The 18,001-nt window shown below is 42.3% G+C and overlaps 1 protein-coding gene across 4 annotated transcripts in view; it reads right to left on the reverse strand.

Moving 5' to 3' along the window:
- THSD7A (thrombospondin type 1 domain containing 7A) overlaps nt 1–18,001 on the reverse strand; it is a 220,362-nt gene that overhangs the window by 129,539 nt on the left and 72,822 nt on the right. For all 4 annotated transcript variants that reach the window (XM_079948229.1, XM_079948231.1, XM_079948228.1 and 1 more), the window contains exon 3: nt 1,648–2,479. In XM_079948229.1, the coding sequence (XP_079804355.1) occupies nt 1,648–2,479 (832 nt within the window). The remainder of the gene's footprint in view (nt 1–1,647; nt 2,480–18,001) is intronic.

An 18,001-nucleotide genomic window follows, 5' to 3' on the forward strand; every position in this document is an offset into this window, starting at 1 on the left:
TGCAATCTTTCAACATGCTGAGCACAAGAGTGCAGACTAAAATTTAAGGCTGTGGTTTTAAACCCTACTAATCAGATGTTCAATTGAACACTATGTTATCTCCAACCAACTGTGGGTAAGATTGATGGGTAAAGCATTACAGTAAAGAGGAAAATGGGGCATGTAAATATATAAATCTCCACATCAAGCTCATGGGGCATTCATTTGAACATGAACGCTTATTCAAGCTAAGCATGTAAAATCTTATCCAGATAACTGAAATTCTGATCTCACAGGAACGCTGGGTTTTTTCCATTTATAATTGAGGGTTTCGCATATCCCTATTTGAAAATATATCTTTGCGAGAAGAAATGGCTAAGGAGTAAACCCTACACAAACCCAGAGGGGAGTCACTAAGACAGTTGTATGGTGCATTGTATGCCTCCTTTTGGCAACTCCTGCAGCCAAGCTGGTGCCAAATGTATTGCTCTGCTTTCCTTTGGACCACATCAGTGAGGCCAAGAGGAGGGTCTTGTCATCTGGGCAGCCCAGGACGTCCATACTGACTGCCCAGGTTTGCACCCTGGAGATGTCATTTTGGTGCTGCTAACACACCAAAAGCAACACACGCAACAGCAGTTTTGAGTTATCAGTCTCTGCAGCCACAGCAGGCGCTGTGATTCTCCAGCGGTTTGACTTCACCCCCGGAGGCACACTCCATTATCTCTCGAGACAGATGGATGCTACCAACAATAACAACAACAATTTCCTTGCTCAAATTAGTAATGAAAAACAAAACTCTACCTCATTCACCAAGTTAACTGAATGTATACCCAAACACGCTATAAGGAAATGGGTGTGCAAAATTGGAAAAGACGATACTGAGAATTTTCTGCCCAGGTTTTGCACCTGCACTTTCAAGAATTCTAAGTGCAGCTTATTTTTCCACTTCCAAACATAATAACGAAACAAAGGCAGCGGGGGAGGGGGGGTGATATGTATATCTCAAAGGGCAACTTGTATGCTTTATTGCATAGTGAACATGATTGCTGGGTCCAACTTTTCAACTCTCACAGGGGCCTCTATTCATTCTGCATGAAGGACACTTTGATTTACGTAGTTCACCATCTCTCTGCCTTGCTGTGCAGATTTGTCTAGGGAATTTGGTCATGTTGAGTTTGGATGACGTCCTTCCAAAATAATTTCCTCTTTAAGATCTGTAATTTATATATCCGGTCACTATCATTCTCATCTAAACCCTGGACACCAAATAAAATGTGCAACAAGAGCCATACTTTAAATTGAGTAAAGGTTGAAGGGACAGCAACGCTGGTTTACCCACTAGCGTTCTCCCACAGGTACTCCCCCACCCACCCACAATGTCCCCTTTATCCACTCCCACTGGCCTTGATTCATGCATGGGAGGTTGCCACCAAGCTTTAAAAGGGGAGAACTTTAAAAAGAGATACATCCAACCCCCAATTTGCACAGGAGCTGCGTCCGTGGTCCCTGTGCACATCAGCAGAGTCCACATAAGCCTGCGTTCACCCTGTTACGCCCCGCCCCCATCCTGTCCTCTCCCAGGTCCAAAATGACCCGCATGTCGATAGAACACACTCAAAATCCTCGTTGCCTGTAGAGGATTAAGTTGAGGAAAAACAGGATTACCTCAAGGCAACAGTCTTCCCATTCCTGTGAGTGCACATCACCAGCCTCGTCTGGTATCCAATCTGTATGTCCCAATATTTGTTCTCCTGTCTGTTCTGTCTGTTACGGTTCCTTTTCTTCTTCAGAAGCTCACGGGCTTCTGGATCCCTTATCGCTTTCTCCTTGTCCTTTTCCTTTTCTTTGTTCTTCCCTCGTTTCCTCGCTTGCCTTATGTGACGTGTGTGGGGCACCGAACAGGAACTCCAGGGCCCCACATTCAGGCTGTACATGCTTTCCTCAGTGCTGCATGGAGATGAGTTGCAAACCTGGAACTCAGTCAGGTTAGCACAGGCAGAGCCTCCATATTGGGGCGGGGCAACAATGTGGCGGACGCGATGCATCAGCCCTTTGCCGCAGGTCTTGGAGCACTCTGACCAAGCCGAGAATTCGGACACGATGCAGTCCTGCCGGCAAGGGATGAGGCATCCCTGTTCTAGCTGAGGCTTCGGCTCAAAGTACTCACATATAGTGTCCTCAGCAACAACACCATTCGATTTCTGGACACAGGTGATGTGTCTCCTCTGAATCCCTTCTTCCCCTCGGACGCACTCTGCGAGTTTTTCGACGCTCCTTGAAAGAACTGGCTGGCATGGATTCCAGTCGCCCAGCTGCCAGTCGTATAGCTCCTTGTGCCGGTCACAAACCCGGAAACAGTTCTGCTGGTTGTCCGGCCTCTCTGCCTGCCTGCAGTTCGTGACCAGCGTGGTCCATCCTTCCACGTGGGCACACCAGACCGCTCGAGTTTGGATGCCTCCTGGGCCACATTCATCTCCCATGCACCTGCCCCATGGACCTGGGAAAACAAAGAGAGGAGTGGAGATTGAAATATCTGGCATTCCAATTGCTGTTTCCTCATTAAGACGCAAGTAGGAAGATGACCAAGTTAAGGTTCAATATGTGCCAGACTCTCTACATCGTTAAAATTAATGAGGGATAGCTGTTGGTGTCACTTCGCACAACAGACTATGGAAAAGCACACAACTATAGTTCTGTGCCACATTTTTCTCATCTTTCCGCAGATTGGGAATGTATTTGGATCTTGTTTCATGCAGTATAAATATCTGAACTCCTGGCATTCTTCTGAGAGAGGTCATGTTATCAAAATGTAAAGAATTAATGTGGCCTTAGTGATTTCTGCTCTCATGTTACATGTGGAATTTTGCATACATTTCCTATTAAGTTCTCCCTCCTTTAGTGATCTACCCAGTGCTAGAAAATGGTATAAAGCAGTAGCATGAACTGAGAAGTGAACCATATGATACACATATTTTGTGTGGGATGGGAGGCAACTGCCCAGGTCTTACACACGGAGAAGTCCACATCAACGATGACCAACAATGACCATAAATAAAGCATTGCCACATTGCTGATAACTCCCCATCCCAGAACCCCACTAACAGGAGTTGCATAAACAAACCTAATGTGGAAAATCACAAAACAAACATGATGCGGGGGGGGGGGGGCGCAATGTAACTTTGCCACAAATTGCCTAAATTAAACACACCACAGAAATGCAAACTGTCATTGTTGGATAATGCATCAACAATTAGACTTGTTGTTTTTTTAAGTAGGATACTTTCGCACCTCAACAAAAACAGTTGCTGGCCCCTTTCTTCCTTTGCTGGGGAAGAATCAAATGGTGGGGCCAGTAACCTTGCTTGAGAGAGGTTAATTCCAAATCAACTCTAGCAACAGTTGCTTCTGACATGATTCAGATCCTCCCTAGGTTCCTCTCAGCCAGCAGCAAGCAGCTGCTGCCCCTGCCTATGTACTGGCATTTAGCTCCAGAGTGGCTGAAGACAAGTAACAGAGTAAGCCTGCTTATCAGTCTGCAACCACTTAGGACTTGGGCACAGCAGAAGTGGGAGCTTGAGTTGATCTTTTTGTACTAGTCCTGCCCCATTTTGTAGCTACTACATTACATCTCCATGGAGTCTTTAAGATACTGTCAAAAGAAAAGAAATTTAGTTTCATAGCATCCGGAAAGGATGCAGAAGCTTTAGTGAGGGGCTTACCCAAATGTTTCTTCCAGTTTCTCTGTCCCCTGTGAACTTAAGCATTCCATTAACTTGTGAAGCTTTAGTTTGCAGCAGGGAGATGGTTGAAGCTTTTCCAAATGTTGTCATAGCTTTCTTTTTATCTCAATCTGGCCTTTTTCAACTTGTGAAGGCAAAAGAGCAACCTCCAAATTATTTATTTTTAAAAATAAATTACCATCAACAATCCTGCAGTCAAGCCTGTCACCCGTTCTCTCTACAGAGAGATAGCACATGAGAAATTCCTATTCATAATCTCACATCTGAATTAGCTGCCAATAAAAGTTGGGGAGAATAAGACGAGATAGCATTTACAACAATCCTGGTGCAGTTTTTCAATTGTGTGTAAATGTTTTCTTTAAACTTGTTATTTGGTGTTTACATTAATTGACATTAAAAAAAGATTCCCATATGCAGAAGCCAGAAGGACTGAAGGAAAGCTATACAACACAAGTGGAGCCTATATACCATAATTTTTTTTTTGTCTTTCAATTTTACAAACATAAATTCTTCACATACTGCTTCTGATGCCAAATATAGATAGGCCTTTAAAGGATTGTGAGCATATGGTTTTGGAGTAAGTTTTGTTTTTAACACCGGGGGGGGGTGTGTGTGTGTGACATTGACGCATGGTAAAGTGAAAAGGAAGGTGAAACTCAAGCAAGATTTTAGCCCATTGGTCCCCCAAAGCCTTAAAATGGGCAGAGTCAGTAATATGGAGTCTAAAATACTGCATACCCTGCCTTAATTAGATGCTAGGGGGCAGAAGGAGGAGCAAGATGTAAACCCATGGCTGCAGTTGACTGCTTTAATTTATTCTGTTTTTAAGGGGGAGGATCAGTATTTAGCAGAGTAGAAAACATTGCGAAGTTAACTTGACTCCAAAAAGCTTATGGCACACAGAATGTATTAAGTCTTTAAGGCAGGGGTCAGCAAACTTTTTCAGCAGGGCGCTGGTCCACTGTCCCTCAGACCTTGTGGTGGGACAGACTATATTTTGGAAAAAAATGAACGAATTCCTATGCTCCACAAATAACCCAGAGATGCATTTTAAATAAAGACACGTTCTACTCATGTAAAAACACGCTGATTCCCAAACCGTCCATGGGTCAGATTTAGAAGGCGATTGGGCTGGATCCAGCCCCCGGGCCTTAGTTTGCCTACCCATGCTTTAAGGTGACACAAGACGTTTCCCTTGTTTTTGCAGCAAGTGACTTAAAGCGGCTGGCTCTGGACACTTCTACAAGATGATCATTCTTAATTTGCTTAGCTTTTAAGGAGGTGTACTGTAGGAGTGGAAGAGGTGTGAATGCACATGCTTAAGTGTAAAAGGACAAAGCTATGCTTCACTAAAACTCATGAAAGAAAAGGAGAATTTGTGGTTGAGAATTAGGCTGAGAATGGAGAAGGGGATACAATGAAAGGGGACAGATGGGAAAGTAGAAGGTCTCAAGGTGGGCAAGGAAATGTTAGCACGTTGTGCAGAGGTATGGAAGCTTTTTCAGTCTGTGAGACCCATTGTGGGTTACCTTCCAGCAGCTACCTTTCAGTGGTAGTAAAAGGTAAAGGTAAAGGGAGCCCTGACCATTAGGTCCAGTCGTGACCAACTCCGGGGTTGCAGAGCTCATCTCGCTTTATTGGCCGAGGGAGCCGGCATACAGCTTATGGGTCATGTGGCCAGCATGACTAAGCCACTTCTGGCAAAGCAGAGCAGTGCACAGAAACGCCATTTACCTTCCCGCTGGAGTGGTACCTATTTATCTACTTGTACTTTGATGTGCTTTCAAACTGCTAGGTTGGCAGGAGAAGGGACCGAGCAACGGGAGCTCACCCCATCATGGGGATTCGAACCGCTGACCTTCTGATCAGCAAGTCCTAGGCTCTGTGGTTTAACCCACAACGCCACCCGCGTCCCATCAGTGGTAGTAGGTGGGGCCAAAGACAAAAGTGGTCAGAACAATGGATGTCACTCTTACACTTCCACAGTAGGCTGTATCCTACTTTCTACACACGTGAGCAAGAGACATTGCCAATCACACATTCCAGCCGGAAAAAGCACTCAAGGAGAGTGCAAAGAAGGACTGGGAGACAGCAAGGCTACTGGAAAATAAGCCCTGGAAGGACACATTTGGCCACTGGCACTGAGGTTCCCCAACCATGCTGTAGTGGAATGGGCTGGAGGGGAACAAATGACTGGACATGAATGCATGGTCACAGTGGGAAAATGGGAGCTGGACAACAAGAGGCAAAGGGAAATATAAAGGAAGAGGTAGCGGGACAGAGGATGTGGGGCAGCAGGGGGGGAGTGAAAAGCACATGCAACCCACTGTTCTGTGTTACAAGTGGCCCATTGTCTTGAGAGTTTATATTTGCAATGTAAACTACTCCATTGCCATGCCTTGAGCTGGCTGTCCATCACTTCAGAGGGGCTTACAGAAGCATAGAAGCATCCCTTTTACATGTAAAAGGGATTACTCAAGTTTGTGTTTTTGTAGGTACCAGCAACACTACCAGCAACAATTCTCAGACTCTGCAGTCTGGTAGCCTAGTGAAACTTGGGGCAATGATTAATTAAACCAAATTAATCCATGGATCTCTAATTAATTAAATCAAACAGAATGGTAGGAAGTTTTGTTTTGTTTTTGCTCTGGTGCTCAAGGGTAAAGGCACGACTTTGAGTTTACTGCTATCAGTTCAACGAAGCATTCAGGCAACAATTAAGTTTGCAACAGCAAAACTAGGCAGTGAGGGTAAGAAAATGACCTGCAGAATGTGCCGGGCACATGTTCTCATTGTCAAAACACTAGAATTTGCTGTGCATCTTAAATTGGTAAAAAACAATCATCACACAGATTTTAAATGGGACTACTTGGATGAATAACAAAGCAGGATTTGCAAGGGCCTTGAAGTGTTTCCAAATAACATTTTGACTGACTGTTAGTCATTGAAGCAATGCCATCTCAGATCCTGCTTCTGGCTACGTGTAAAGGAGACAGTATTACTGTTACATATTCATAACATTCAGCCTAGTTGGGAAGTTTCTAGCAGAATTATTTTAGATGAAAACGACAGTATTCATTGGCAGAAACAATTTTCACCACCCAAAGACTTCATTTCTTGTGCTTGAAGTACATTCTCAGGTTTGCATGGATTTCTATCTACACCATCAACACGCTACTGAAACTACCAGACAGAGCTTTCCAACATTTCAGATAGCAGTCTTTCTCAAGCCTACTTGGATTTGTCAGGGATTGAACCTAGGATCTTCTGCATGTAACACAGATGTTCTACCATCCATAAAGTTACAGCTCCCTTTCCCACCTCTTTGTTCAAGGCTAGATTTGGTATTTCGGTCTAGAAGGAAACCCACAATAGCCTACAATGAACTCCACTTACCCAGTCAGACTATATTCTTGTCCCCTCCTTCTCTTTGGCCCTTGCCATACTTCACTGTGCTTCAGAAAGGTCTGCAGTTTATGAGAAGGTTCCAAAGCTTTAGCAGCTGTGAATGGACCCATTTTTTCCAAGATGCACACATAAATGTTCTGCTGCCTATAGGGTGCCAGCCTACCCTGAAAAATTCTAGTTTAACCATCTGTTCTCAAGCCAGCGTATCTGAAATACTATTGCAACAATCTTTCAAAGCTTGAACAATAATTGCAAGGATTTTTAACTCATTCACAGAATGTGTGGGCTGGGGGTAGGGAGGTGCATCATGGTGACTGTTCCTGAAACTGTGAGCAAAATATGCACAAAGTTGCAGAGATGGACAAATCTGTCAATTTCATTGTCTCTTAGCTTCTCATTTTTCCAGTCTTAAATTCAATTTGCCCAATCACCATATACATTTACGTTTCTGAGAAACAAGGTTTACATGGAAATGTACATGCATTTTCATTTAATATTTTTCCTAATATACACATTTGCATGTAATCTTGCCTAGCATATATGCTTTTCTGCATTCACTTACTATGATGCATTCTTGCACATTATTTTAGTGTGTGTATCTGTGTGTGCACTTTTCACTAACAAAAGTGTTTTGCACACATTATTTGGAGGGAGAACTGCATCACAAAATGTGGAAAAGTATGAATTTCAAAGGAAAGCTATGTTCCAGCTTGTATACTGGTTTGGGGGGGTGCAAATTTGGTAGTTTTGAGTTCAGATGAATTGCATGCATACAGATTATTGATGTACAGCTGAGAATCCTGAAACTGGCCAAGTTCCTCCTCATGCAAAGGCTCTTTTCAGAACTTAGGCTAAACACATGGAGGAGGGGATGGGGGGAAAAGAATAGAGACTGCAATCTTGCTGCCCACTCCTTCCATTCATTCTACCCATTATTGTCACTCAATTGGGGCTATAGAAGGACACAAATTACAATCACAAGCTTCTTTAGTGAGATGCACACTGAAGGACATGTCCCCAAACTGATTTAAAAACAACAACCGCAGCGCTACTTTCATATTGCTGGAGAACAGATGTGCCATTTTCCCAGCCAAGCCTACACAGCACATGCATCGCACGTTGTGATACAGGCAGCCTTTATTCTGCCACCAGCTCTTGCATTATATAAAAAAAGCATTCACTGGTCTTCAATAGCTGTGTGGGATGTGGACTGACACAGATTTTATAACACAATCTCCGAGTGCAGATTATTAATAGAATATGACACTTTTAGTCTCTGCGCTCTGTGTTGCAGAAGATTTGAAGCAAAAAACAACAACACTTCAACCCCGCAGAATGCACTACAGAAGAAAAAGACACTGGGTAGTCAAACATTTTGCTCGCAGACTTTAAAACCTTGAGCATTACATCCTTGATAGCAATGCCAGCTGGCAGAGACAGATTCAGCACATGAAAAACCCCTGTGTGTTTTTGGCAGATTAAAGTTTGAATTAGGGTTTCCAAGGTTTAGCTAGATAGCCAGCAAAATAAATGTATGTTTTAAGCGCAAATACATTTCAGCAAGATTACCCTAGTTTATCTCTAAACAACCTCCCACAAATGACATGACTGTTGCTGTATGCGTTTTGTTCCAACTGTATTTACATCGCAGGCGAGCATAGGGTGGCAAGGTGTGGAGTTTTACCGAGGAACACTGCCCGCATTTGAAGAGAAGGAGACAAATGCATAAAATCATCACGCAATGCAACGTTATCTCAGCCAAACGCAAAGCAAGCTCTTCTACCTGCCACACTGCAAGTCTCTGTCTTATCACATTACCACACCTTGCATATACTGTGTGTGTCCAATTAAGCAGACCTCCTTTTTACAGACCAGGCTGCTGCTGGCCTACTCTAGATGAAGCATTACTTGCTTTTGTGTGACAAGAGTCTTGAAGCAATCCCACATTCAAAAGAGACTGCAGCATATCGAACGGTTCTTGATGGCCTAAAACATGTCAGCCCCTGCCTTTCCCCCCCCCAAACCCACCTCCCCACAAACCAATCTATTCCTGCAACTGCAAATGGTAAGCAAATAGAATTACATTATTGCGGCATGACACAGGACCCGAAGCAATGTAAATGAGAAAAAGTGCTTTCAAGTGTAGAACTGGAAAAGGTGATAAATGACAGCATAAATTTAGCCGTATCTTATAGCTCTGATGGCACTTTAGGCTTAAGCAAGGGGTTTAAACATGTCCATAAAACATGCTACAAACAGAGCACGTAAGAACCTGGAAGGTTTTTATAAAGTATTTTACTGTCCAATCTGATGAGTTTCTGAGCTGAGGCAGGAGCTTGTTAAGTGCTGGAGAGAGGAAACTCTTAACACAGCAGGAGGAGAGAAGGAAACTTCAAGGGAAGAAAGGCCAGAGCAATGGAAAGTTGCAGAAGTATAAGAATGGAATTCTGCAGCTTTGAAAATGAAGCATTGCATTTCCACACACATTTATTTCCCTATGGTGACACTGCAGAGGCAGCCACAACTAACTTCAAAACGATTTTCTTTTTTCCTCCTCCTCCTGGGAAAATTAGCAATCTGCCACATTTGAATAAGAAAAGCAGGCAAGGAAGAAGAGAACCAACAACATAGGACCCTATGGTGTCAATGGGACATAGTCGGAAGGTACATGATAACAACAACCTTGATGAAGGCAAGCAGATCTGAGTCTGGTCAGCGCCAGGATGAGCCTGCAAGCATGCCATCCTGAGTTCCATCAGAAAGGCAAAGTATACATGCACGGAGGATGTGGTGAGGACCATCAGCTTAGATGGCTTTAAAAGCAGATTAGATGGATTCACAGGAGATAAGGCAATCAATGACTACCAGTCACAATGGCTGTGTATTACTTTCACAGTATAAGAGAAGGCAACGTAAAAGAGGCACCTGCCTCTGGGGGAACAAGAAAGTCCTGTTGCCCTCATGTCCCGCTTAAGAGCTTCCCTTGGGCATCTGGTTGGCCACTGCTGGAAAACAGAGATAAAGCTTTGGCCTGATCTAGAGGGGGAAAGAGGGGGGTGTATATAGTTGGAAGCTGTAATAACTCACTCTGTATGAACCTGCTGCCTTGAATGTGTGTGCAAATCATCTTCTGAAGTGTAGCTGCTGTAGCTGCTTATGGGAATAACATAGAGATCTAACCTTCTCTAGCTTATTGCACAATAAACGGTTCCTCAGAGAGCACTGCTTTAGACTGCAGGCTGAAGGATGCATAACGGAATACTTTCCTGCTACTATTGAATAATTCCTCTGCACACAGAAAACTAGCAGGTCAGGAACAAAGTGAGGCTAAAACCTTTCTACCTGTCACCCAGTCTTATACATCTAGGGAACTTATAATACAGAAAAGCATTCAAAAATGAAAACTTCCATCTACTTAAGTGGTACATTCCATGCAAGGTTTTCTATATGATGAGTTGATGGTGGGTGGTTGTTCCTGTCTTTATTTTTAAAAAGAGCCTCTTAAAACTGGATAATTTATCATTTCTATAGGCAACCTTCTGTTGGCATGGACAACCAAATGAGTACACACTGAGGGGTGCGAAGAACATAACAGAATAAATGTAATTAAGTCTGATCTATTCGTTCCAAAAATAACAGTAACAGGAAAATGTGGTAGTTTTGAAACATCTTTGTGCTTTATATTTTACTATCCTGTCTGATTCTGAGGATAAGCAAACTAATGTGGAAGTGATAGTATTTTGCTGCACAGTGGGTCTGCAAGCTTGGTAGATGTATAAAGCTCTTTACATGCGAGGAGGAGATAAAAAGGATTTGGCAGATTATGAATTAACCTCAGATGTAGAATAACTCAAAAATATTACTTATGAAAAGCTTTTTATTTTAATCACAAGCAAAGACAATGCTGATGCATACTGTATGCAACTGATTTAAAGCTTAAAGCCCTGAAGTATTAATGTGGAGTAATGCAGGGGTGGTCCTTCCAGATGTGCCTATACCAGATGGGCTACAATTCCCATTGGCCCCACCAGGCATGGCCGGTAATCAGGAATGATGGGAATTGTAGTCCAGCAATGTCCAAAGGTGGCCACACATTAGCCACCCCTGGAGAAAAGGAAGTAACCCAAACTACCTTCCATAGCTTATCTAGTAATACATCCCATTGAATTCTGTGCTTCTGAACAGACATACATAGAACTGGGCTGAATGCAATTCACAGTCAGAAATAGGAAACTAACATTGGCATAAGTCCTATGTAGATATAACTGCCATTTACAGAAGAAGATTTTATTATTTATACCCTGCCCATCTGGCTAGGTTTCTCCAGCTACTTTGGGTGGCTTCCAGCATATATATAAACATAACAAAACATCAGACATTTAAAACTTCCCAATACAGGGATGTCTTCAGATGTCTTCTAAAAGTTGTGCACTTCTTCATCTCCTTGACATCTGATGGGAGGGTATTCCACAAGGAGGGTGCCACTGCTGAGAAGGCCCTCTGCCTGATTCCCTGTGACCTCCTGTCTTGCAGTGAAGGAACTGCTTCTCACACCAATCTTGAGTTCTCACACACTCACAGTATCTCTGTGCCATGAGAAGCACCTGAGCTACAGCAGTCTCAACATCTTGATAGTAATGATGTTCTGATGTAGAAAGAGCAGCATATAGGCACCGTCATACAGTTAGCTTGATAAAAATGGCATTCCCTTGCTATTTAACATTTGACCAACAAAGTGTGGTGTGTTGCTGAGCAATTTCCTACCTGCTGTTTTTACCAATTAATTTGTCACTAAAATACTACTCTGGATACATGGAATTTGGGTATCATTCATTATTCTGGTGTTACCTAGGTATTTAATCAACAAGTAAGTGTTTGACCCACCCCTTCTCTCCAGGGAAAGGACAGAAAAACACAAAAGGGCACAATACTGTATCAGGATTCTTTAATAGGCACAGTTGACTCCTGCCCAGGCAACCAGAGGGCTGGGATATGTGGTAGGGTTAATGACTCAGCTACAGAAGCATGTCAGGGAGCCTGGTTTGATAAGGAGGAACCCCTGTCTCAAAAATCCACTCCAGTTTTTCCCCACAAGTGTATTTTGGTTCCTGTAATTCAAGCTCCCTTCAGACTACAAGGGGCCATTCCTGCATTCCTACTTGCCAAGACTGTCTTAACCCCTGGCATGTTGGCAACAGCTTTTGTGGCAGTCTGCTCCTAACCATAATAGACCAGAGAATGTCAGGTGATACTCTCACACTGACATATATATAAGCCTTCAGGTTAGGTACCCTTGCAATTTCTGTGAGATGAGTTGGCCTGACTGCTCCTGCTTATGTTTTTTGTTTTTGTCAATGAGTGAAGTCAAGCGCTGTGATGAATGAGTATCCAGAGGAAATGAATCCCCGGGGTCCTAAAGAGCTCAGGTTTGCCCCTCCTTTTTAGTACACCTTTCCTGCTTCCATCTCATTTTCTAGTTCTTGGAATATTCACACACTGTCCTTCCTGTTTCCCCCCAAGCAATCAGGTTGCATCTTTCCTGTGGTGGGCTTGGCTGAGATCTGGTTCTTCCTAGAAGTTCCTAGAAGTTCTCTTCTGCAAATACTACTGCATAATAAGCGTGGGTGGACATTAAAGAGTAGTGTACATACCCTTTCACATAGCAAATGCAAAATGTGGAAACTGTGTGAAGGGGCTTAGGCATATGTTCTAAAGTGCTGGAGCTAAAGGCCAGGCACTCAAATGGCTTATTTAACTTACAATACAATGGTTTACATGTCTACTCAAAAGTAAGTCTTTGCATTTAATGGGGCTCACTCCCAGGTTAAGTGGGTACAGGATTGCAGCCTAGGCTTTGGTTTAAGATTGGAATTGGAGCAAATCAGGATTCTTATACCTTTAACAGCTGTTTGACAAGCAGAAATTCAACAGGTTTGGGCAGAAATGCACATTATCTATTAAACCATTTATTACATGTGTGGCCACTGATTTATTGGCAGGCCCTCCACTCCACCTGCAAAAGAGGACGCAAATTTGCATGACAAAAAACAAATGCAAACTTTATGTAAATCTGTGCCCTCTTTTGCAAGTGAGACAGAAGGTCCAATCCACATATAGTGTACTGGACCAAAAAATTATTTTGGCACACCTGCCCTGGACAACCACTAACCCAGACACAACACTTGTTCCCTGCAAAATATAATATTATCCTGGCTGCTTCTGTCATACACTGAAATTACACAGACCCAGTGAAGGCACTGATTTATAAACAGAAATGATCAATGTGACATGCACAATACATTAAAGAATGCAGTATTGTATTGTGGAAAAACAAGTCATTGTAAACAGAACACAGTTGTACTTGTTGAGAAAATCATATATTGTTTAGGGTGTAAAAAACCCCCACACAACTTCTAGCACTAAAGAGCCCTCCTAATTTATTCAGCAAATAATCCTAGACTGTAAAAACTAGCCAAGTGAGTCAGGAGGGGTGATAGAAATAATGTGTTTTCTTGAGCGTTGAGGTTGCTATAGAGATTACACCAATTATAGAAATTAACAGTGCAATTTCTCTATAAGAAAATGAAAAAGAAAAAATAAAGGAAATGAAATGAGTAATATAGGCTTTCCCTTCCACTGCAGAAACAGAAAGGGATATTGGGCCAATTAGGGTGCAATTAACAGCCTATTCAGCACTAATCCCCCAGCCACAAACAAAAGGAAGCAACAGAATGGAAGACATGAAAACAGGAACCTTTTAATCAAGACACAGGAACCCTGAAAAGCCTCGATAGCACTTTGCCTGTTCATGCTTAACAAGCCTGGTGCTGCAGTTGTGGCTTACTGCAATAAAATCACAACAAATCAGGTGGGGGGGGCATGGCAGGGCACCACAGAAAACACTAGACCACCACAATCTGACAACTTTGCCTAGGTTGAGTTGTCAAAGGATGGTGATTTCAGAGACTGGGACAGAAGCACAGTTAGACCGAGCAACACCAGCAGAAGTTTAGATATTCATGAATCTTAACATTCAGAGAGAATTGTATTTCGTATCCTCACCGGGAGATGGATTGTGAAACTGTAATGTTCTAAGACTGGAAAAGAATAGGGACAGTGGTTGTTGTAGAGGTCAAAGCATGTAGGATTAAAAATATGATGGAAAATATGCTGCTTTTTTGTGCACAGAAAAAAATGTCTTCTGGAGATACAAGAAAAAGCCATAAGGGCTGCAGGCTTTTTTGAAGTGTGGAAAAAGCCAGATCAAAGAATACACTGCAGTCTCTGGTCATTGAACAGGTCATGTGACAGAACGAAGCACTGGCATTGGCACTGAAAATATCCATGAAGCACTTCATCAGTAGAGCAAGGGGCAATATGCAAAGCACATAAATAGTGTAGAAGAATATATCTCACCTCACAATATACTCTTATGACACATGCCAACTACATCCCAAATACTAAATTTAAGCCAATAAATTTTCAGCTTAGAAATCCAGGTTTTTCATTCTTCTGTGAGTCCACAGGCAGGGACTATCAATACATACATACCCCCCCACCCCCAAAGATATTCCAGCAAGGGAAAGGTATCATTGTACAAAGGAGAACAGATTTATATTAATGACATGAGTTCGCTGCCAGAACACAACAAAATGCAGTTGGCCCACAGCTTACACAGGCATTCATTTCCAAGGATAATATGTATAAGCGAAAACTGAGTATAGCCAATATCACATTACCCTTAGAACTGCCCCATTGCTAGACAATTTCTCTTCTATAAGGTGGCCAGTGAGGGGGGGGGAGAGAGAGAGAACATTCCTACCAGTCCCAGAAGCAAAAACAGCTCTTTTCGCACAGGGTCTACTTGGGGTTAACTGCTGTGACAAGAGCTTTTCAGCTCTCAGTCTTGTTTTCTTGGGCAAGGCCTGCCCGGTCCTCTGGCCCTGGGAGTGTTAAGGATGCTCTCACAAGATTTCACAAGCCAACTTCCTGAGAGATCTCACAAGAGCACTCCCACCTTCCCATGTGTAATACAAATCGTGCAAGTTAAATGCTCGTAAAATGAGGACAATGCCGTATTTCACTTTGTATGCATGGGGGGGGGGAATAATGCAGCGATTCTAAGAGCCTTGTGTAAGTTTGGCTTTATTCTAATCCACAAATAACTACATAAGGAATTTGAGAGCACATTGCTTTTCTCTTCTGATGAGCTGAGATGATAGTAATATTCATAATCAGACTCAGCAAGAATAAGGGTCGCTTTGACTAACCTTTGAAAGCAAGCGTGAAAATTCTTTCCAATCCATTGTAAGAATATTACCGAGGAGATTATTTGTTCACTTCACAATCTATAAGGAATATTAACACAGCCAGGAGCACTCTGCCCTGACATACAAGTTTTGTATGTGCTGGCACTATTTTATGCACTGGAGCATTCCAACAATTGATCCCCTGCTTGCAGCTTGAAATGTTACAGACCAGCAACCTACGGAATGCATGGAGCCTTAAGCCTGGTCTAAACAACTTGAAAACACACACCATAAAAATGGGGCATGTAATTTATGGGGATGGAGTTTCTCATGACTGAATTCTCCCCATACTGAAATTCTACACAGAGAGAAGCAGATATCAACGAGAAAGAATGCAGCCTAGACATATTCCTAACAAAATGCTAATTATGTTCAGTGACTCCGGACTCAGCTATATAGCTGCAAATAAAATGTTTTAAGTGTGTTTTAAGTGCAATACAAATGTGACACTGGATGGAGATGGTGAGCCTTATGGAAAAGTCAATGTATTTTTTAAAATGCTTTTTTAAAAAGCATTTTCAGAGAGGTTTTTATATTTGTCTAGAGTCCACCTGTCTGTAAGAAACTTTTTAAAGAAACATGGGGGTGGTAAACAACTATGTTATACTCAGAGTAGACCCAGTGAAATTAATGCACCTAAATTAGTCACATTCATTAATTTAAATGGATCTACTCTGAGCAAGATTGGATACAACCAATGACATTCCACTTGACAAGCTGGACCAGGTCTTTTATTTTTGGTTCTGCAGAGGAGATTCTTCAGCAATGTTCCATTTTTGGATATCTCAGGCATTCTTTTCTTAATTTCAGTTTCCTTACGTGGACTCTAATTGAAACTGACATCTCCTAATCTAGTAACGACCTCATCAAACTACCTTCAAAACAGAAATGCAGTCCCTCATCTGCTATGTATCTTTCTAGAGAAATGTAAAAGCCAGTTGCAAAATGTTGTCCCAGCATTCTGTTACACCTAGGAGTGGCAAAGGAAGACTGCTTGTTGTCTAAACCTGGAAAATCATGGGTGTGAAGTTTGGGGCTGTATGCCAGTGTACAGTTCTTTCCTGTTCCTTTAAATGGGCAAATTATGGAGGAACAGAAGCATACATTTGCAGAAAGCAATGTTGTCCATTGAGGTTCATTGTTGCGTCACAACACGCCTACTGGTGTGAATGAAATTTAGTGCAACATACCGGTATATTGATCAGAAAGTCACCGTTCCGTAACACAACAGGTACTGCAGTGTGAAAGGAACATTAGAAAATAGGATAGAAGCACTAGCATTATAACCCGGAAAAGCTAACATGATATTCCCCATATCTGAATGTACCCCAGGACTGTTTAAAGTGGTGTAATATTGCTCTGAATGTAAAGTGCATCATAGATGAAGTTGCTAAATCCATTCAGCACGGTTATGCATACTTAATTTCAAAGTGAGAAATAAGTGCTAGAGAAGATATATAGCCATTCAATAGGAAACATAATCATTGATTGCCATTGACACAGCAGGAAAATGCATACGGCATGGTGCTGTGATTAATAAGCCCTGTCCACACTCAATTAGGATCAAGAGGTGAATGTGACAAATGTGAAACCAAGTCGAACTGCTCTTATTGGCTAAAGCAGCTTCTCATACAGTGCAGCACAATGGATACTTTATGGGCACTAATTTATCAATTTTGATTGGATACAGATGGTTGGGTTTTTTTTAACTCCACAGAAAAACTGAATCAAGGAAAAACAAATCCAACAGTGTCATTTTGACAATTGTACCCTTTCGTCTGAGGGAAGAACTCAAGAAGTCAGCTACAAAATAAGCGAAGACCCCTTTGCTTGCCAGTCTCTACCGCAGCGCAGAAGGTAGCATTTTGCTAACCAAAGACAAAACAAGAAGGCTGTTCCTTTAAGAAAAGAAGGCAAAAGCTAGTGTGGTGGTCATTTAGAGGACGTTTCTTTGGCTACTTCTCAAGGTATTAGAAATGTAACTCTGCGTTTCAGTTCTCCTTCAGGCTAGAAGGTTAACTCATTCCCAGGAAAAACCATAAGAGGTCAAGTCCTCCAAAATCAATATTGAATCGGGTTAAAGATAAGTTTCAGGAGAAACAAGTTCAATTAAAACAGTCCTCAACATGGATAATGAGTACAGAGGTAAGGATAGCCTGGGACAAAGAAACACAGGACCTCTTGCCAAAGAGATGAACTGAAGATCCCTATCAGCTTGAATTGCAGTGAAAAACCTTCATCTAAACAAAATGCACCTACAAAAAAAAGAAAGAAAAAGAAAGGTCACCTTGCTGCAGACGTGTTCTTTGGTAGGAAGGAGCAAAAGCCATGAATATATTCCCAGACATTTAAAAATAAACCTGGGAACAGTCTGATATCAGCAAGGAGGAAACATGTAATAATAATGTTACACTTGTTCTTCAATAGGTGCAATGACATTTATATTTAGAGAAGGGACATAGCAGCAGGGATATTGCTCAGAAGCTAGTCTATTAGAGGTATTCAGCTTTTGACTGAGAGACAGGGTCAGTTCCGGGTCAGCAACAAGAAGCTCCTAGGCTG

Source organism: Podarcis cretensis (assembly GCF_951804945.1).
Source record: "Podarcis cretensis genome assembly, chromosome: 12".
Taxonomy (NCBI): Eukaryota; Metazoa; Chordata; class Lepidosauria; order Squamata; family Lacertidae; genus Podarcis; species Podarcis cretensis.